This window comes from Mesoplodon bidens, assembly GCF_964165515.1.
Source record: "Mesoplodon bidens genome assembly, chromosome: 7".
Classification (NCBI taxonomy): Eukaryota; Metazoa; Chordata; class Mammalia; order Artiodactyla; family Ziphiidae; genus Mesoplodon; species Mesoplodon bidens.
The window spans coordinates 57,266,470-57,287,687 of record NC_138164.1 but is presented as its reverse complement, the minus strand read 5'-3'; the positions used below and the strand labels follow the sequence as shown (position 1 = coordinate 57,287,687).

The 21,218-nt window shown below is 39.9% G+C and overlaps 2 protein-coding genes across 3 annotated transcripts in view; one reads left to right on the top strand and one right to left on the bottom strand.

Annotated features, from left to right (window-relative positions):
* The window catches only part of LOC308619582 (interferon-induced very large GTPase 1-like), a 31,812-nt gene extending 28,691 nt beyond the window's left edge, over window positions 1-3,121 (bottom strand). The window contains exon 1 of the mRNA XM_081238525.1: window positions 3,007-3,121. The gene's annotated coding sequence lies outside the window, so the exon portion shown is untranslated. The remainder of the gene's footprint in view (window positions 1-3,006) is intronic.
* Window positions 1-21,218, top strand: part of LOC308620455 (olfactory receptor 10A4-like) — a 124,126-nt gene that overhangs the window by 74,093 nt on the left and 28,815 nt on the right. For both annotated transcript variants that reach the window (XR_014016321.1, XM_081240024.1), the window contains exon 2: window positions 15,639-15,811. Coding sequence is in view for 1 of the 2 variants with exons in the window: in XM_081240024.1 (XP_081096150.1) it covers window positions 15,773-15,811 (39 nt within the window). In the remaining variant the exon portion in view is untranslated. The remainder of the gene's footprint in view (window positions 1-15,638; window positions 15,812-21,218) is intronic.

The following is a 21,218-nucleotide window of genomic DNA, read 5'->3' as shown; positions in this document are numbered from 1 at the left end:
GCAGCTGGGCCCGTGAGCCATGGCTGCTGAGCCTGCGTGTCCGGAGCCTGTGCTCCACAATGGGAGAGGCCACAACAGTGAGAGGCCCACATACTGCAAAAAAAAAAAAAAAAAAAAAAAAAAGGAAGGAAATTCTGCCATTTGTAACAACATGGTTGGACCTTGACGGCATTATGTTAAGTAAAATAAGTCAGACAAAGATAAATACCATATGATCTTACTTGCATATGGAAATGAAAACAAAACAAAACCAAAAACAAACGAAATGATACAGAGAACAGGTTGGTGGTTGCCAGAGGTGGGGGAGAGGGAGGGCAAAATGGGTGAAGGACAAAGGCTGAAATTTCCAGTTATAAAATGAATGAGTCCTGGGGATGTTAATGTGCAGCATGAGACTATAGTTGGTAATACTGTATCATGTATTTGAAAGTTTCTAAGAGGAAGACCTTAAAATTTTTCATCATAAGGAAAAATAAACTATAACTGTGTGGTGATGGATGTTAACTAGACTTTGGTTATCATCTTGCAATATATACACATATGGAATCATGTTGCACAACAGAATAATATTATATGTGAATTTTAGCTCAATAGAAAAAAGTAATAAAATTTTATCTTGCCTCTTAGTCTCTGCCTCCTATTATAGATTTTATTATTCCTTTAGCTCCCCTTTGGACTTGTTGGATTAACTGTGTTGAACAGCTTATCCAGTTAGAAACTCATCCTGAATTCCTAAGTCTAGCCATTTGGGGGTATCCATTCCTTTTTGATGGGGAAATGGTGATGTGGGCACCTTTTATTTCTTGGAAGCCCATTTTCCCTACTTTTTCCCCTAAATTGTGGTCCTTGTTAGTTACTTACTAAATGCTCGGCATTAGTTTGCCCTATTTATTTGACTGCTCTGTATGAGAAGCTCTTGAATCTGTTATCTCTATCCTTGTTGTGGTCCATCTTTCACATTGCATCCTGAAACTTGTAAGTAAATCATTTACTTGTTTACAAAACTTGAAAACTCTTCATTGGTTTATGATATGATCAAATTACTGGGCCCTGGCATTCAAGACCCCTCACAATCTGGCAACAATTAACCCAATTCCTTTTACAACCACTCTTTTTCCTTTTCCTAATATCTAGTTCACTTACTTCTCTTAGAAACTATACTCTGTCATCTGTCCTGTCTCACAGTTTTCTTAATCCTGTATGTTGAGGGGGAGCAGAATATGCCACCTCCAAATCTGCCACTTTGGCATGTGGATTGTTTTGAGCTGAAGGCAATTAAGACCCAGCAGACTCAGGAAAACTTTTTTTAATTTTTTTTTGGGGGGGGTACGCGGGCCTCTCCCCATTGTGGCCTCTCCCGTTGCGGAGCACAGGCTCCAGACGCGCAGGCTCAGCAGCCATGGCCCACGGGCCCAGCCGCTCCGCGGCACGTGGGATCCTCCCGGACTGGGGCACGAACCCGTGTCCCCTGCATCGGCAGGTGGACTCCCAACCACTGCGCCACCAGGGAAGCCCCAGGAAAACTTTTTACCTCTCCTTGAACTGCCTAAAAGAATCATATAGAGGGCCTGTACCAGAGAGAGCTATTACCAGAGACAACTTTTTATATCAGAAAGATGTACCTGCATGGCATGGCAAACATTTGCTTACCAATCAATCATTTGCTCTTCTCATCTTCTTGTGAAACGTCTTCCTCGCCTTTGAAGCCCTACACTCCTACTTCCTTCTCCTTAGCTTGGGATAGTATATATGCCTCAACTGCCAGATTGCTTTGAGTCTTCATGTCTTGGTGGGGATCTTGTAAGTATGTAATTAAACTTAATTTTCTCCCGTTAATCTGTTTTATGTCAATTCAGTTATTAAACCAGCCAAAAAATCTAGAAGGGAAATTGTTTCCTCCCCTAAAGTATTATGTTACATGAGCACTTCCCAGGACATTATGCTCCTAACCCAATTCAGGTTTCTCCTTATTTGTGAAGCCTTCCTTTATTCTTCCAGGTCGAGTTAGTTCCTCTCTTCTCTGTGCTTACCATAGCACCTGTTACTTACATGAATCATAATAACAAAGTTAAACTTTTCTTGAGTCCTTTACTCCTGGAAAGCAGTGATGGTTAAAAAAATCCATCCACCCTTTTGTGTTCTGAGAATTCGTTTACTACAAAGAGCCACCTTTCCCCATATGACTTATATAAACTCATCTGTGTGTCCCTTTATTACTTATAGGGAGGCCAGACACAGATCACCGCCCCCCTTTTAAATTAACTTTATTTATTTATTTATTTATTTATTTCTATACAGTAGGTCTTTTTTGGTTACCTATTTTAAATATAGCAGCAGACACAGACCCTTTAAATTCCATTCTTTGCCTCATAAAGGATTCACTGAGCTGTTTGTCCCCCTGATCAATTGGAAAGTGTTTGAAACTAAACATTAGTTAAAATTCTCTCCTTTTCAGTCCCCTTAACTTTGACCCACCCTCCTCCTGACCCTGCATACAACCTCTCCTTAATGATCCCTTCTAAGGATAAAATATTTCCTGATTATCCCACTCTCTCTGTACTGTGTTCTTCTTAGCCTGCTGACCCTTTCCTCTAAAAGAATATTCCTTTCTGCCTGGACTTCGAGATGCTTGAAGCTCTGTGTTTGGATTATTTTCTCTCTTTCCCCTATTTAGTCTCTTTCCCCTAATAGTCTCTTTCCCCTATTGCAATAATCCTTTTAAATAGTCTCTTTTTACCTAAGTCTAGAATTATTTTTAGTTGACAATAAAAATTACCAAGTTGTTTGTCTGTTTGGATAATGTACTCCCTTTCCCCCAGATTTGGAGCTGTTTATTGGAACAATGAGAAAGCCAGGTTCCTATTTGTGTTCTTAGCATGCCTTAATCTGCCTGTGTCTCTGACTGTCCCTATGCCTGTTTCCATCAATTTCTGCTTTTATTTTAGTCTCTGAGTATGTCATTGTATCTCTTCGTCTGTCCCATTTCTGTCCTTTTCCTTCACCTACCTGTCTTCTTGAGGCCAAGCTCCTGTCTTCAGGTTGCTCCAGAGGTATTAGAGAGAAAGTAAAGCTGGTTCTTTCCCGGAGTCTGGTAGTTTGCTGACTGAAATCTTCAGCCTAGACTTCAGCTGCCTCTGTGGTAAAAGGGCCTTATTTTATCCTCCAAACAGGAAGTGAAAAACTGGTTTCATTTTTGTTTTTCTTTTCCCCCTTTAAAAAAAATCAGCTGATTTAAAGGAATCCTGCTTATTTATTTATTCATTAATTCATGTATTTGTTTATATTGTGATTCCTGGGTGTTAAAATAACTGCAAATGGAAGACTAATATTGGTATATGTGTGTGCATGCATGTGTGTATCAATGGTGGAATGGGGTGAGCACCAGATAAAGAACATGGGAGAAGCAGGATAGGGAAAGAATTTAGGAGAAGAGACATGGGCACATTCGAGTGTCTTCCTCAGGGAAGTTGCTTTAACTGCTTTACTGTTCTAGCTCTCAAGTCACCCAAGGACAAAGAAGAAGCATGCTCTCAGTGCTAATGGAACTTCTTAGGTTTTATTTCCTATAAAAGATCTCGCTAGAACTTGCTGTTTTTTTTGTTTGTTTGTTTTGTTTTTTGTGGTTGATTTGAAAATTAACCATGTTTCCAACATTGTATTAGCTGATTTGGATGATTCAACACTACCATGAGATAAATTCTTAACAGCATATTTTGTGTTTATGGTGAGAAAGAGAATTTTACAGTTGTCTATATTTTATATTAGAGCTTTTTAGTAATGTGAAAAATCTGACTGTTTTCTCTCACACCTAAATCCCATGTAAAGCATTTTGTTTCATTGATTATTATCTTACTCCATGATTTAATTCATTATAATTTTGCTTGTATATCAGTACCTCCTGCTCCAGTGTTCTTCTGTTTCAAGCTTTATACGTCTACACACGTCTTCTTGGAGGTGAACATCATACTCATTTTTCCCAGGTCCTCTAGAAATTCTACCCACATTGTTTCATATTTCCCCTTCCCACTCCCAGCACACCTGCGCATCTCCACTACATGGGCCTATACTGAGCTCTTCTGCACTGTGCTCTCAGAGCAGTTATACCACTCTTAATGATGCTCCTATCATGTTGTGCTGCACTGTAGCTGTTGCTTGTTTATCTGATTCCTCCCATCCCCCAAACCTGAAACATCCCACCTCCCTGTGTTCGTCCCAGTTGTGGGGGATCTGTCTTCTTCATCATTATATCCCAGATGTAGTGCATGAAACATATAGATGAACAAATGTGTGATGATTGAATAAGGAAATTATCATATCTGTCAGAGCTTGTTTCCTTAGTTATATGTGAGGATATTAATAGCTATTTCAGTGAGTTGACATGAGGCACAAAGAAGGTGTAAGGGCAGCTGGCATGGTGTCCTTCCAATACGACTTCACTTTTCCTACTTTTAGAATAGGAGTGTAGGTGTTCTCTAGTAAACAAGAGTTTAAATGTCAGTCATTAATTTGAGTCCGCGATCCAACAGTGACTAGCTATGTTTGCTTATGTCTTGAGTGTGGAGAGGGCGACCTAAGTAATGAGAAGCAGCCAGGTGGTGGAATGAATTTGTGCCAGTAGCACTACCCACCTCACATACATTAATGAGGATAAAATGAGATAGGTTAATCCCACCCAGTGCTTGGCCTGCAGCAGACATTCAAATATGAATTCTCTTTTCCCCAGCACATAATTTGTTTGAAGATCTAATCTGTCAGAACAAGAAACATCAAGTGGAGTGTCTTCAGCTGCAGTGCTCCTTCCAGTGTTTAATTTGATTAAGATTTCAGTAAATGTATAAAGTAATGAAGGAATTAAAGCAATCCCGTAGAATCAAAATCAGATTCACAAACAGGTTCATTTCACCACACAGTTACCTCCTGTTCCTCCAGGTCAACCCCCAATACAGAGGACAGACTCTTGGTTTCATCTTTTTAGTTTTCTCTCAGTTCCAAGAAATGTTTGTTTTTAACATGAACTTTGCTTAAATGGTTAGTGAATGTTTTTTGAAAGATGTTTTCTCCAGGCTTTCTTGTTTCTTTTTTTACTGCCAGTTTTTAACTTATGTTCTCTTTGAAGAATTCTAGCCTTATTCTGAATAAACTGAGGGAAAAGGAGTTCACCCAGACCTCTGCAGTGATACTAGAGAGAGCCAGTAATCCACCCAGGGTTCCATCCAGGACTGGAACCAGAGTGAGGCAAGAGAGGAACCCAGGGTAGAATGGAAATTGAGAGTGAGAGAGTGCTTAAATTTTGTACTTTAGGTGCCTCACTTGCTTCACCCTAACTTCAGCCCTACTTTCAGCTTCGGCTAAAAATCCTGAGGAATGGGCCAGTCCATCTCTAATCCATTGATTACAGAGAGAAGGGCAGCTGAGATCACTGGGCCTCTCTTGCCTGGCACTTTACCCTGATCCTTTCCTTTTAGCTGGCTCATCTTTGGCTAAGAGAATACGTCTTTTGAGGGAGTCTTTCGAAATCTGGTGGGTGATACTTGCCAACGAAGAAAGGGGGTGGGGGGTATTTCTCCTCTTGCCCTCTTCTTTCTTTTGCCTAGTCAAATAATTAAAATGACATAAGACAGATTAACAGTAGAAAATCAAATTTAATACATATATATGGAGGATTAACATAAGCATGAGAAATTTGAAAGACAGTAAGGCAAGATGAGGTACATTTATTTATCTTACAGGACTAAGGAGAAGGAGGTAGGGGTCTCGGATTTCAAAGGGAAGTAAGGTGATTCACAGGGAAATACAGAGATTTAACATTTGTTAAACAAATGTTTGCTGGGCCATCTAGAGAGAATGGGATACAGAAGGACTTGGATCAAACTGGCCTTGCTAAGTTCCTCCCTGTCTACCACTCCTAGTTCATAATATACTGTAGTTATCTATAGTATTATATAGTTATCTGTAGTGATATCTCCCTCCTGGAACAGTCTGTCTGCATTAAATTATCTTAGGCAGTTAGGTGGAAGTTCCAAGGTTCTTCCTGAGTCCTTTGGGCCTTGCTTGTCTTCAGCTGGAAATAATCTGCATGCCAGAGTGGCATGTCTTGGGGCAACCTTCACTGAATCCCATCAAAAGAGAGGAAGACAGGGAAGAAAAATCAGATAACCTAGGTGTTTTAGTAAAAACACAGTTTTCCTTTGTTTCAGTGCCAGATGCATGGAGGGTTTTCCCCACAGCAAGCAATTCTGCAGCACCAGCCCGTTGTCCTACAAGTTAACTTGATTCTGACACTATGTGTCTTCCTAGATATACTGTTGGATCCGACAGTTTAAGGGCTCAGTCCCAGGAGACTGCCGCTGGCCTCAGATCCCCATTGCAAGCAGTAGGTCCCCAGGTTACCCTCAAATTCTGTCTGACTTGGCTACAAATCAGAAGTTCCCTAGACCACCTCTTCAGGTTTGATGTATTTGCTAGAGCGGCTCATAGAACTCAGGGAACACTTACTTATGTTTACTAAAGGTCTGGGTGGGTTCTGAGTGCAGGAGATTCTGTCTCTGTGGAGTTGGGGTACATCACCCTCTTGGTATGTGGATGTGTTCACCAAACTGAAAACTCTCCAAACCCCATGCTATTGGGATTTTATGGAGGCGATCACACATAATACTGATCTATTGTTAATTTCATTTCCAACCCCTCTCCCTCTCTGGAGAATGGAGGGTGGACGCCTGAAAATATGAAACTTCTAATCATGGCTTTGTCTTTCTGGTGACCATCACCCATCCAGGAGCCCACCCAGAGTTGCCTCATTAGAACAAAATATACTTCTACCACTCTTACAACTTAGGAATTTATGAGTGAACCCTGTGTCAGGAACTGGGACAAAGATCAAGTATATACTTCTAATTATAAATCACTGTATCATACAGGGAAAGACACAGAGGCATCAGATCCTGCCTTCAGTGGACTTCTCTCCCTGTCTTTCAGGGCAGTGCCCAGCTGCAACCAGTAGTGCTTTGCTTGCCAGACAAGGTAGAAAGGAAGAACATCCTCCTTTTCTCCTGTGAACCCTGAGATTTTCCTGCTTCTGCTGTCTGATCATACTTCCAATCTACTCACTTCAGAAAACGTGAATGTCTGAGAGAATATTCAGGTGACATTATCATTGCAGATGACAGGGATACAAAAATTTGGCCTGACTTGTCCAGTTAAGGGATAGCTATTGACATTAGTCTCCTTGAAGTCATGTATTTATATGGAAAGTGGACTCAAACTCCATTGTCACCACTTTCTAACTATGCAGCCTTGGGCCACTCATTTAATCTTTCAGTTTTTCAACGAAGCTGGACCCTATGAGGCCTTCCCAGGACAGAACTGCCTGCCCTCCCAAGTGCTCAACCTGCCTTGTTTGTAGAAAAGCTTTAGTCTCCCAGGAGTCCCCTGAGGAGGCCTGGCTCAAGAATTAATGATTGAAAGAATGTAAACTTGTAGTAACAAAAAAATAGCAGTTGGGCCAGGAGAACTGCTAACAATGCAAACAATAGAGTCAGCCATATAGCAAAGTCACAATCTTTAGTTCCCTCCTGAAGTACATAGATAATGGTGTCTGATGCAACTTCCTGAGTTGTTTTGCGGATACTATAAAACACCCACCAGATTTAAGAAGTTAACTGCATGATGACTGTGAGCACGTGGCCCCCAGACCGACTGGAGTCTGAAGATTGACGATGTTAACCCCTGTGACACCACCCTGTTACCTCACCTTCAACCAATCTGAGAATTATGCACAAGCTGATCATGCACCTGTGATTCTCTCCCTCACCTTGCCTTAAAAAAAAGACTTTCCTGAAATCCATTGGGGAATTTGGACCTTTTGAGCATTAGCTGCTCATACTCCTTGTGTGGCCCTGAAATAAACACAGCACATTCCTTCACCACAACCTGATGTCAGTAGATTGGCTTTACTGTACGAGTGCTAGTGGATTCAAGTTTAGTTCAGTAACATTTCATCTTACTACTTTTCATTGTATTGATGAAATGAGACAATTCTGGGCTTAACCTGAAGTAGGGGCTCAAAACATTAATTCTTTCCGTCTCTTCTTCCCATTCAAGTCCTGCTTAAAGGACCCTCCAGTGTAAACTCCATCTCAGCCTCAGAAGGGGATATTGAAACTGTTTATGCAAAACAGAAGATGGAATTCAAGGAAGCTTCCATCACCAAGCCAAGAGGAGAACCTCCTATGCCTTTCTAGACATTATGACATTTTTTGTAATTGATGATATTGAATACTCTAGAATCCAGGATAAATATACACCAATATGAATCTAGAAGAGTAAATGTAGAGAATTTGTAGTGGATGGGGGTTTAGGGTGGCCCCTATTTGAAGAACCTGAGGGATTTTCAGAATGGCCAGGTGGAATGCAAAGGGCAATCAAGTCAGAAGCTTAATTTGGAGGAGTGGCCACCATGGAAGTGGTAAGGATGCACTTAGGTAATATGGGAGCAGTTGTGGACTTTGCTCACTCTGAAAGGGATTCAACTGCATTTTGGTACCATTAGTGGATATTGAGAGCATTAGAAGAGATTACTAATTACTAACAGTACCCCTTGGGTTTGGGGTCATATTGAGGGGGAAGCAGATCCAGGATTTTTGTCAGTTTGGTCAAATAAAGACTTGGAGTTGATGTAACTTGGGATACCATTTTAGGGGAATATTTTTGAACCCTCAAACTGGTTATCCCAGACATCTCGTTTACATATCCAATTCAAGCAGGTCTTATTGGTTCTACCGTCAAAATATATCCTGAATCAGGCCGCACACCATGTGTAGCCCTAACCACCATCCTGATACAAGCTGCTATCATCTCTTTCCTGGATTGTTGCAGTAGTCTTCTAACTCATTCCCTTGTATTGTCATTGTCATTGTAGTCTACCCCATCTCTTTCAGTCTATTCTCCACACAGTTTGGAGAGAGACCCTTTTAAACTGAAAGCAAGATATCACTCCTCTGCTTAGAAATCTCCAGGAGCTTCCCATCTCACTCTTAGCAAAAGTAACACTTCTTGCAATGTCCCACAAGGCCCTATATCAGTTTCCTCTCTGACCACTCTGTCCCTTGTTTTTTTGTGCTACAGCTATGCTGGCTTCCTTGTTGGTCTTCAGGCATGCTTCCGTCTTGGGGCCTTTGCTCTTATTCTGTTTGAAGAAATTTATTTTTCCCAGTCATACCTTCACTTTCTTCAGAATTATGCTCATATTTCACTGTACCCAGAAAAGTCTTTCCTGATGACCCTATATTAAATCGCAATCCTTTATGCCCAGTACTCATTAACCTCTTTATTTTGCTATAATTTTTTCTTCTTAACACTTATCATCATCTAACATACTATTTATTTGCTTATTTATTTATTGTCTCTTTCCACTAGAATGTACGTTTTATAAAAATAAGGACTTTATCTTCTTCTTTGTTTTAACTCTTGAGTCACTACCTTTTAGAATAGTAGCTAGAAGAGAGAATGCAGCTCAATGATTTTTGAACATATCAAATCGTAATAGTTTCTTTATTTTACCAAAATTGGATCATATTATATACATCTATGTATAACTTACTTTGTTTATTTAATATGTTTTCATATTTTTTCCCTGTAGATGTACAAGGAGTTGCCTCATTTTTCTTAATTTCTGTATTAAATTCTGTTGAAAAGACAGACCACTTCTTAGCAAGCTCAAAGTAATGAACTTTTAAATGTTTTTCACGTTTTGTTTTTATGTGCAATTCTTTGACAAGTACTTTCCATAATTAGCTAGTATGTGTTTATATATTTACTTAGAATAAATTCCTAGAAGTAAAACTGTTAGGTCATGTCCTTTTTTCAGGCTTTTGATATACATTATGAAATTGTCCTCCAGTATACTAGTTTATATTTCTACCAGCAGTATATAGACTTTTCCATTTCCATACATGCTGGTTAACAGTGGCATAATTATTTATTTTAACCTCTGTTAACTTTTTATTTTGTTTCTTTTTAAGCTTATTTGGATATTAATGACATCTAAGATTTATTTATAGATTTATTTATATTTTTTATTTCAGCTGTTTGGTTATGCATTTTAATATTCTACCCATTATCCTATGATGTGTTTATTTTTTCATGTTTACTTATACATTTAAAAATAAACTACATATTAAGGATGGCAAACTTTTGTCTTTATTTTTTTATTTTTTTATTATTTTTTTTCTTTTTGTGGTACGCGGGCCTCTCACCGCTGTGGCCTCTCCCGTTGCGGAGCACAGGCTCCGGATGCGCAGGCCCAGCGGCCATGGCTCACAGGCCCAGCCGCTCCGCGGCATATGGGATCCTCCCAGACCGGGGCACGAACCCGTATCCCCTGCATCGGCAGGCGGACTCTCAACCACTGCGCCACCAGGGAGGCCCTTTTGTCTTTATTATATACAGCAGATATTTTTTCTTTTCTGTTGTATCTTTAAATGTAATTGTTTTTGTTTTGCTTTATTTTTGCTATGTAAAAGTTTTAAATTTATATGAAATCAGATCTGTTGATATTTTCCTTAATATTGTCTGGTTTTGGTTTTATTACAAGGTCTTTCTCACTGAAACAAGTATAAGTTACTCAAAATATTTGTCACTTCTATGGGATTTTTGTACATTTGGATTTTTATTTTATGTAAAGTATGTGTCATTATCTATCAAATATTTTTCTAAATGATATACCATTTTTTTCCACCCACATTTGTTGAACACCCCTCCTTTCTGTACTTACATGAAATGCTGACTTTATCTTATATCAAATTTCTGTTTTTGGTCTTTTTCATTGAATTCTTTGATCTTTTAACTTTTGCTTAATAGCATACCATTTTAGTTGCTTGTGCTTTATAAATAAGTGTAATATAGCACAAAATGTGAGCAATTTTCTCATCATTATTAATCTTTTAATTGTTATTTAATGGATATTCTTATAAAATTATCCTTTCAGGTGATCTTTATAATTATTTGGTCAAATTCTCTTATGAATTCTGAATATAGTTTTTAGTATCTTCTTCTAGCCAAAGATCCACCTGAAGGGAACTACTTAAGGTCTCTCTCTCTTTCTGCCTCTGACCTGACCTCATCTTTTTGATGACTTTATAAGTGGCTATGTGATCTTTTTAGTAATTTTTGTTTGTCTGTCTTTGCTTTGTCACTCCCACTAAGGATGCGATGCTCTTGTATTCATTTTTATTCTGCTTGCAGTTGGCAGAACTCTTGGATTATAATAGGTGGTCAGGAGATAATTTCTGAACGAACTGACGATTTTTCTCTCTGTCCTTCTCTAAACTGAAGTTTCTGCAGCTTTATGGGGGGATAATACCGTGCAGAAGTTTCACGAAGAGAAACAAATAGAATAACAAGCTTAGTGGGCCTAGCACAGGGCCCTACCAAACAGTTAAGCTTTGTTTTTTGTTTCCCTCTCCTTTGTTGTGGCATCATCATGGTAAGAAAAGAATGAGGATTTTTCAGCCAGATTTATTTAGCTTCATTATTTTTTTGTTTTGTTTTTGAAGGTGACTTTATTGAAGTATAATTCTTAAAATAACATTCACCAATTTTAAGTACATAATTGATGAGTCTTAATGAGTATATTCCATCATATAATCACCACTAGGATAACAATATAGAACACTTCCATCATTCACAATTTCCCTCTTACCCCTGTGCAGTGGATCACCTCTCCCAACCCAGAGCCCCAGGAGACTACTGATCTGCTTTTCATCCCCATAGTTGTGTTTGTTGTAGAATTTCATTTAAATTGAGTCATATAGTGCATATTTTATGGTGTCTGGCTTCTGTCATTTTGTTTTTGACATTATGGTTGCATTTAGCAGTGGTTTCTTTATCTAATCACCTGTTTGGTTTTTTGTTTGCTTGCTTGCTTGTTTATTACTGAGTATTCTATTGTAGGGATATACCACAATTTGTTTATCTATTAATTCTTGATAGCTGAAGGTTATTTCCAGTTTGAAGTTACTACAAAGAAGCTGCAATGGGCATTAGATTATAACTCTTCCTATGGATAATGTTTTCATTTCTATTGGTTAAATAACAGTAAATGGGAATGCTGTGTTTTGTTTTGTTTTGTTTAACATCTTTATTGGAGTATAATTGCTGTACAGTGTTGTGTTAGTGTCTTCTGTACGACAAAGTGAATCAGCTATATGTATACATATATCCCTATATCCCCTCCCTCTTGAGCCTCCCTCCCACCCTCCCTATCTCACCCCCTAGGTCCTCACAAAGCTTCAAGCTGATCTCCCTGTGGTATGAAGCAGCTTCCCACTACCTATCTGTTTTACATTTGGTAGTGTATATATGTCAGTGCTACTCTCTCACTTCGTCCCTAGCTTCATTATTGAACCTCCCTGGTTCAATACTGTATGGGTTAATGCAGATATATCCCTCATTTTATGGTCTATATCTTAGTCTACACTCAAACCAGGTTGTAATCCTGAAGATCAAATCTGGGCAGACAGGATTCCTTTTCTTCTATTTGTAATTTGAACTTCTGTGACCCTCCAGAAGGAAGAGACCACGTAACTTGTTCTGTGCCTTTCAGGCTTTTCTTCGCTACCTTGTGCTTAATTGTGCTCCAAATTGTGAATATGTCTTTGCTGTCCCTCTGTGCTGGGAGGATGCAGGGGGTGGGACCAGACCAGATGTTGCCCTGCTTCTCATTGCCCCGAAATGAAACTTCAGCGTGGCTTTGCAAGTAAAGTTTGTTTGTCTCAATCATTTAAATCATTTAATGGAGAAAATATCCATAGATTCAAAAACAGTCTTACACAAATGTTCACATTTATTACTTGGCTTCTTCCTTGTTAATCATTGCAGAATTTCTGTTTCATTCCTCAGTACCCAGAAATGAGCCGACTTTTACTGTCAGTAGGGATTTTGGCTACAGCAGAAAACATTTGTCTAAAATGTGGCTTTAAGTGAATAGATATTGTACTCTTTTCTTTACTTCATAATTGAAAAACCCCAGGACATCTCTGAGAAGGAAACAAACTTTCAAACATTGATCCAGTGACAGCTGCCTTTCAACCAAGTTAGAGTTTGGAAAGATAAAGGCTCTAGCATTTGAAAAAGTTGAAGTTGACCTGTTTTTCTAAGTATAAAGTATAGAAATTGTGATATTTGAGTCACCAAGTAGTCTACTCATTTCCCATTTGTAGTATCTGGTGATGTTAGAAGGCTGCAGCAATGAGCTGTCTCCTGATTAGGTTCCCTGGATTTTCACCTGTCTCTCTTTCTCTATCTTCCCTCCACTCCACCTGCAGGGCACTGGGGGTTAGAAGATTGTGGTGGGTAAGAGATAGAATTCACATCGTGGAATTCCTGGCTCCAGGCTTTCTGAGCAGGGGAGCATGTTCTTCATTGTATGGGTTGTCTTCGAGTTTCTGACTCAGTTGATTCTCTTGTGTATGTTTGTGTGGGGGTGAATCTGCTCATCTTCTGTGAGCAGCTCAGGCGGTGGCTTACCCTGGCCTGCTCTATCCACTATCAGTCTTGCATCCATTTTCAAAGTCTCCCATCCCCTCACAGACTCTCTTCTGTTCTCATCATTATATTTACATTAAAAAGGTTTCTGTGTTTGTTACTATCATTTTAGCAGAGTCTCTGAAGGGAAAGGGAATAAATATGTGAGTTCAGTCTGTCATCTTTCCTTGGAACCTTATTGGCTATTAAACTGGGTAATATCAGGAATTCCCTGGTGGTCCAGTGATGAGGTCTTGGCACGTCCACTGCTGAGGGCAGAGGTTCAATCCCTGGTTGGGGAAGTAAGGGAAGTAAGATCCCGTAGGCCGCACAGTGTGGCCAAAAAATTTAAAAAATATATATACACACACACAGAGGCTAACGACTCTCTCTTTTTCAAAAATCTCTTCATCTGCCACCTCGTATACCTTCACCTATCACTCTGCCTTCATCCTTGGCTTCTCAGAAACTTTGTGAAAGAAATCTATGCTCATTCTCTTTACTTTCTCACATTCTAATCTCTCCTACCCGCTCCTGCTTCTGGCCAGGCTGGCAAAGGTGTGCTGGTCAGGGTCTTTCATGTTAGTGAAGCCAAACCCAGAACCCATCACGTGATGGGTAAGAACCACAGAGAAAATCTGGCTTCCATTGATGGCATTGCAGAAGTTTCTTGTGATGTGCACTGCCCAGCCATTGCCAGAAACATCTAGGGTTTCCAGGACCATGTTTCTGAATGGGTTCAGACACTTCCCCCAGTCCACTGAGACCCTGTTCTACAGGTTTTTAACAGCAAGGCTTAAAAAGGAGGGTGCTTTTCCTTGGAGGGGTTTGAGCTCGTGCTCACAAACAATGGTTATTTGGTTGAGGGAAAGATCGATGGCCTTCAGGGAATTCAGTTCCCGGAATGAAGGATGAAGGGAAAGACTCTGCATCTGATTTTTGGGTAGGTCCAAGTGAGCCAAAGACCCCACATTTCTGAAATAACCATCTTTTAATACAGCACTGGAGAGACCACAGTAAAACAGTCGAAGTTCGGAGAGATGGGACAGTTCCTAAAAAGCATCTGGGTGCAAGAAGTCTATCTGACTTTTGCCCAGGTCCAAGATTCTGAGATTGGGCAGATCTGCTGTGTCAGTGTACTTAAACAGCTCTGGATAAGGCCGTCAGTAGCTTCCATATTGCTCAAGAGGCAGGTTTTGTTTGTTTGTTTGTTTGTTTTGTTTTAGTGTTCTCCTTACCCTTAGGAGGTGTTAAAGTTCAACTGAGTAAATTTTAAAGATCTCTTTGGCTTTATTCAATGATTCATGTGTGGGTCAGAGTCTAATCTAGTAGATAGAAGAGATCTCTGAAGAGCTATACAGTGAAGTAATTTTATAGACAGTGGGGAAAAGGAACAAGGAAGCTGTACTAGGCAAAAAGGCAGATTGGTTATTTGCTTATAGGAATGTCAGAGATTTATCAGGCGGATTACCTAACCAATGCTGATCAGGCAATTCCTGATTGACTGGTATCAGACTCATTTCTGGGAAAGCCAAAACTATAATTAAGTCTCAGCTTAGTGATGTGGGGTCAGCATGAGTGACTCAATTTTGGGCCTGTTATCTTGTTTTTAACAGAGTGTGTGACAATATTCCTGTTTCTTGAAACCACCATTGACTTTCATGACACAGCACTTTTCTTGTTTACCCCTTTGCGAATCTGGCTGCACTTCTCTTCTGCTGGCTTTGCAAGCTCATCGCACTCTGTAGAGACATGCACTACTGTATTTCTTTATGGCCTCATTGTAAACCCTTCCTTATCTACTCTGTACTCTCACTCTAACCCTTCCTTATCTACTCTGTACTCTCACTCTAAATGACCCCTTATCTTCACTGGTCAACCATATGCAAATTGTTTTCTTAGTTATCTGTCAAGCGTTGTATCAGAGTTCTATCCAAGGGATTTATTACAGGGTTGTGATCTCATGCAATAAAATGACTGTTGCCTCTGTGATTAGTGCTGAGCCTGAAGTCATCAGGACAGGCACTTGGGGAGGTAAGATGAACATGACATGGGGGAGGATAATGGTAAACTGGAATCCATGAGGATGAGCTGAAGACTGTTTTGATCTCTTACAGCCTCCAGTCATCCAATCACCTAACTGATAATTCGGGTGATCTGCAAAAGAAGCTGGTGCCCTTTATCACAATATTAAACTCCTACCTAGCCCACATGTCGGAGAAGATGAAAGAGGGAAGCTGGATGGGAGCTGATGGAGGTGTCGCCTGAACCACTGCCCCACATCTACGAGGTAAGTCAGTGACAACATCTGTGAGCTGCAATAGTGTCCCTAATCAACTTTCTACATGGAATACAAAGAATATAGCTGCTTCACCTCTGCCTTCTAAATCTCACACAGAATATCTCTGTGGTCTACACTAACCTTGAACTACAAAGGGAAGGAAGTTCTAGAAAATGTAGTTTCAATTTAACTAAGTAGACACAGGACAACTCCGCTACAAGTCTTGAGTTCCAGGCCCATAAAACTAGGGTGATCACATAGTTTGCGTTTAAAATGGGGCACTTTAGAGAGTGAAACATGATGGGGCAAATGCTACAATCCTCACAACAATCCAGTCCATCTATTTCAGAATATATACTCTAAACCTGCAAATCATCTACTCTGGAGTGGACCTCTCAAAGTATTTCCTCTAAGTGCAGTTTCTGACGCTAGTCATCTTTACTCTTATTTGCTGTAATCCTATCATCATGCTAAGTTGTATTAAAGAGACACATTTCTATGGCAACCAAAATTTTTTCCCTGGCCTTTACAGTCTCCTGCCATGATGGTCTCTCTAATAATGCACTCTAAATATATTGTTTTCCTATTTTCCTGTTTTCCATTTACTTCCACTTTTCCCCCCCATGGAACCTTCTCAGTTTAAGTGAGTTTCAAACTTTGGCTTCTTTGTCTTTGTTTTTAAATCGGTATATGGGCTTTGTGTATGTACTAATGGCCGTGTAGTTTAATTTGGGGGGGCACCATAATTTCAGGAGTTTGTCTAAATTACATCAATTCATTTGGTGATTAAAAGCCTATTTGTTCTCAAATTCACATTTGAAAGCTTTTCATTTCTTTTTTTTTTTTTTGCGGTACGTGGGCCTCTGACTGTTGTGGCCTCTCCCGTTGCGGAGCACAGGCTCCAGACGTGCAGGCCCAGCGGCCATGGCTTACGGGCCCAGCCGCTCCGCGGCATGTGGGATCTTGCCTGACCGGGGCACGAACCCGTGTCCCCTGCATCGGCAGGCAGACTCTCAACCACTGCGCCACCAGGGAAGCCCTTTCATTACTTTTTGATCTCAGAGAAGCATCCCGCCTAAAATATTTTTCAGAACAGAGATAGAGGATTGGAAATTCCCGGGTTCAGTGGATCTTTTCCTTTGCTAAACAAGATTGTCCTCTCTCTTCAAAACGTTCTCCTTGATGAGTCAATATTCCATCATTCTCAGGAAAATGGGAGAAATTTAAAAAAGGAATTAAAAGCCAGATAGGAAAGCAAAGATTCATGGCTGAATGCTAGAAAATTTATCTCAAATGACTGCTTTATGTTTATAGCGATCATTTAAGAAATATGGATACCTAAAAACTTGGAGGAAAAATCCAAGAAGAGGAGGAAACCAGATCAGGAGCAGACTAATGTAAGATGAGCAATGGTCTGAAGTAGAACACAGTTGAATCTGTATTCCATGCATGGAGTCAACACACACAGGAAAATAACCAAGAAGTGACCTTTTCAACAGTATGATTCAAAGACATGTTTGGCATAAGAGGAAGTCATGTCTTTGAATAACATTGAGAAGTAGCCACTTTAAACTGTCACAAATAAATATCATTACTAGCTTTCTTGGGAAGTATAAATTATTGAAATGATAAATATTTCTTAATTAAAAATATAACTTGAAGCAATAGTTTTCCTGCAGACTAGATCCTGGAGTAACTGTTTCTTCTAGGAGTGGTCAGATTTACCAAGTATGTGAAGAAAAACTTTCTGTCCTCTTGACTTCAATGCTTCCACCTGCATTGGAGAAGTGGAGAAGGAGCCCCAGAGCTCTGTGTTATCTTGGCAGATCCCTTTACTTCTCAGTAATTTCCCAAACTCACAACTCTGCTGTCGCTCTCTGCCTTGAGCCTAAACAGTTAACCCCAGATTTACGGGTTGAATTGTGTCCCCTAAAAGATACGTTAATAAATCCTCCCCCGCCCCAGTTGCTCAGAAGGTGACCTTATTTGGAAATAGGGTGATTACAGATGTAATTAGTTAAGATGAGGTCATATTGGAGTAGGGTGGCCCTTAATCCAATATAACTGGTATCCCTGTCAGAAGAGGAGAAAGAGACACACAGGCAGAATACCATGTGATGATGGAGGCAGAGATTGAGGTGCTGTAACTGCAAGTCCGGGAATGCCAAAGGTTGCCAGCAAATCACCAAAAAAATTGAAGAGGCAAAGGAAGATTCTTCCCTACCAGTTTCAGATAAAGGATGGTTCTGCTGACACCTTGATTTTGAACTTCTAGCCTCCAGAAACTTGAGACAATGAATTTCTGTTGTTTTAAGCCAACCAGTCTGTGGTACTTTGTTCCTGTAGCCCTAGGCAACTAATATACACGGTATGCGCTTATGTCCTTCATCTCTATGCTTGATACAAGAAACCCACGGCGTACAGTTCAGCATATACCTCTGCATGTTAAATTCTCATATGATTTAAACAGCCTCCTTTTGACTATATCTCATGCCCCTGTCTAAATCTGAAATCTTTTTCTTGTGTCCTGTGGAACATGAGGTCAGACAGCAAAACGAAACCAGACTTTCCTGTAAAGTCAAAGCTTCCTGTACTAACATCTCAAATACATCTGGCACATTCCCTTCTAAGGAATTTTAAACTTGCTGTTATCTTCATTCAGAATGCTCTTCTCTCAGATAACTGAATGACTCCCTCTTTCAATTCCTTTAGGTCTTAATTCAATATAACTTTCTCAGAAAGGCCTTTCTAATCACTTTATGTGAAGTTGCCATCCTATGCTTGCTATTCCCTTTCTATTTCTCTTCCCTGATGTATTTTTTTGAAGTATAGTTGATTTACAATATTATATTAGTTTCAGGTGTACAATACAGTGATTCAATATTTTTATAGATTATACTCAATTTAAACTTATTACAAAACAATGGCCATATTTCCCTCTGCTGTACAATATATCCTTTTTGCTTATTTATCTTATACATAGTAGTTTGTATCTCTTAATCCCTTTTCATCCCTGATGTGTTTTTTACCTTAGCACTTTTCACCATAAAATGTAATTTATAATTTATTTTGTTTGGAAGGAAAAATTCTACAGGGTGTTGTATAAAATTGATATAAACACCTAATAATAACTTAAATGAACTATTAAAAAGTGCTGACCTGAAACAAATAGACTGCAAGATATTTCTCCAACAAAGATGGGTTTATTCAGGATCAGCAGAGAATTGCTGTTTGGGGTCTGCATCTTTGGCAAGCCACATGCAAGTCCCCACACAGTAAGGGAAGGAGAATACTTTTACAGAAGGAGCAAGGAAGTTGGGAAGGCCATAGTAAACAAAGAGTCCGTGGCTTTTCATGTTTGAGTCCTTGACAGGAACAAAGAGGAATCTTCCTTCTTCCTGTTGGACTCTGCTATTGTCCCAGAGTGTGAGAGCTTCCTCTTTGCTGTCCTGACTCTATTTAATTGAGGTTGCTGTTTATTATTTTTTTTACACTTTTCCCCTTTTTATCAAGATTTTTCTCTGAAAGCATTGCTGATCGAGTCAGGTTTTCCAATTTCAGTGGCTTTTTTGCCCATCTGTGCCAGGAAGCACCTTTCTTCCTGTAAGTGCTGTGAGTGTAGGGTCTCACGTTGGAGGGAAAGTGCACAGATTGGAAACCTTTGGAGTCACATCTGAGTAACGAGGGGTAAGAGGGAGAACTCTCAGGCACTTTTTATCTGAAGCCCATATGTTATCAAGATCATAGACATTGGAGGTCATCTGAAGTTTTACATCATCATCAAAGGTTTGGTGACAAACTTCCAACAAACCTAATCTGGATATTTTGGGAAAACTGTATCATCCAATGTCATCTGATTCAGTTCTGTGAAATCTTTACTCTCAGGTCACCAGACGATGTGCTGTCCAATCAGGATTTGATGCTTTCTTTACATATGTCATGTGAATCCTTGGGGTTTGGTGACACAGGATTGGTTAGCAGTGCCTGAAAGAGACCTCTCCAACTAGGTTGAGGAGACCTCTTCTGGAGGTATCTTTTCCAAAAGATGAAATCTCCAGGTTGCAAGCTTTGATGCTTAAGATCTTTGTCTCTTGAGAGTGCACTATGAAATGATTGATGTACCAAAATATGGTTATTTTTAATAGAAGCAATTAGGCCTTTGCAATATCAGAGTATCTCTCCTTTTATCAGTTTTGGATCAAAAGAAGCAGGAGCCAAGTGCATTGGGCATCCTGTGACTCTCTCAAAGGGTGAGAGCTTATGACTTCCAAAAAGGGTAGATCTGAAATGTAGAAGGACCAACAGCAATGATATTGGCCAAGGTATTTGGAGGGCCTATACAAATTTTGCAAATTGAATCTCAATAATGCTGTTAGTATGTTTGACTAAACCAGAGCATTGAGGGTGATAAGCAAAGTGAATATGTTGTAAAACCAGCATAGTTGTTGAAGTATCTGGCCAGTAAAATGGGTTTCTTGGTCATTATTAAGTTTGAGAGGAGTTTCCTAGGTAGGGATTATCTTTTCCAGAAGGACTTTGGCCAGAGAAAAGGCCTTTCTGCAAGGGGAGGCTTCAGTCTAGTCTGAAGATATACAGATCATGACTAAAACATATTTATACCCATTAGACAGAGGAAGTTGTATGAAATATATTGACCAGACCTCAAACAATCCATTAGGCAGTTTAAATTGTTTAGAAACAGTACAAACAGGCTTCCTTGCATTGCCCTTTGGGCAAGTGGAACAAGTGAGGTAGGCACTCTTTGCAACCTTGTTACTCTTTCCCACCAATATTGATTCATGAATGCCATCATTTTGTCAGTGGACCAACAGTGGTGAGGAATGGGCATTTTAGAGTCTCCAGGAGGACTGGTGTTACTGAACCACACTTGGGTCTGCTTGCCCATGCACAGTAAACTCGATATACTGACACCTGGCTGTGGTGAAGAGAAGTGAAGCATTTATTGCAAGGCCAAGCAAGGAGTATGGGCAGCTAATGCTCAAAAGACCAGAACTCCCCAATGGATTTAAGGGAAGGGTTTTTAAAGACAGGGTGAGTGAGAGTGTTGCAGGGTGCCTGATCAGCTTGTGGACTTTCTTCTGATTGGTTGGTGGTGAGGTAATTGGGAGTCAACATCATCAACCTTATGGTACCAACTGTTCTGGGTCTGCGTGCTTGTGGTCAGCATGCAGTTAACTTCTTCTACCTGGTCATGGTTTTAGTATCTGAAAAACAGCTCAAGATATGGCTCAGATATTATATATAGCCTTTGAGAGGGACTAAAGTCCTTGACTTTGTTGCATGGCTAAACTATTATTGTTTTGTCTTGCTTGACTGTTTCCCTTCGTTTCTGTATTTTCTCAGTTCTCTGATTAAATTTACTCTTTGGAACTTGGGCAAGGCCTAGGAGGCTAAA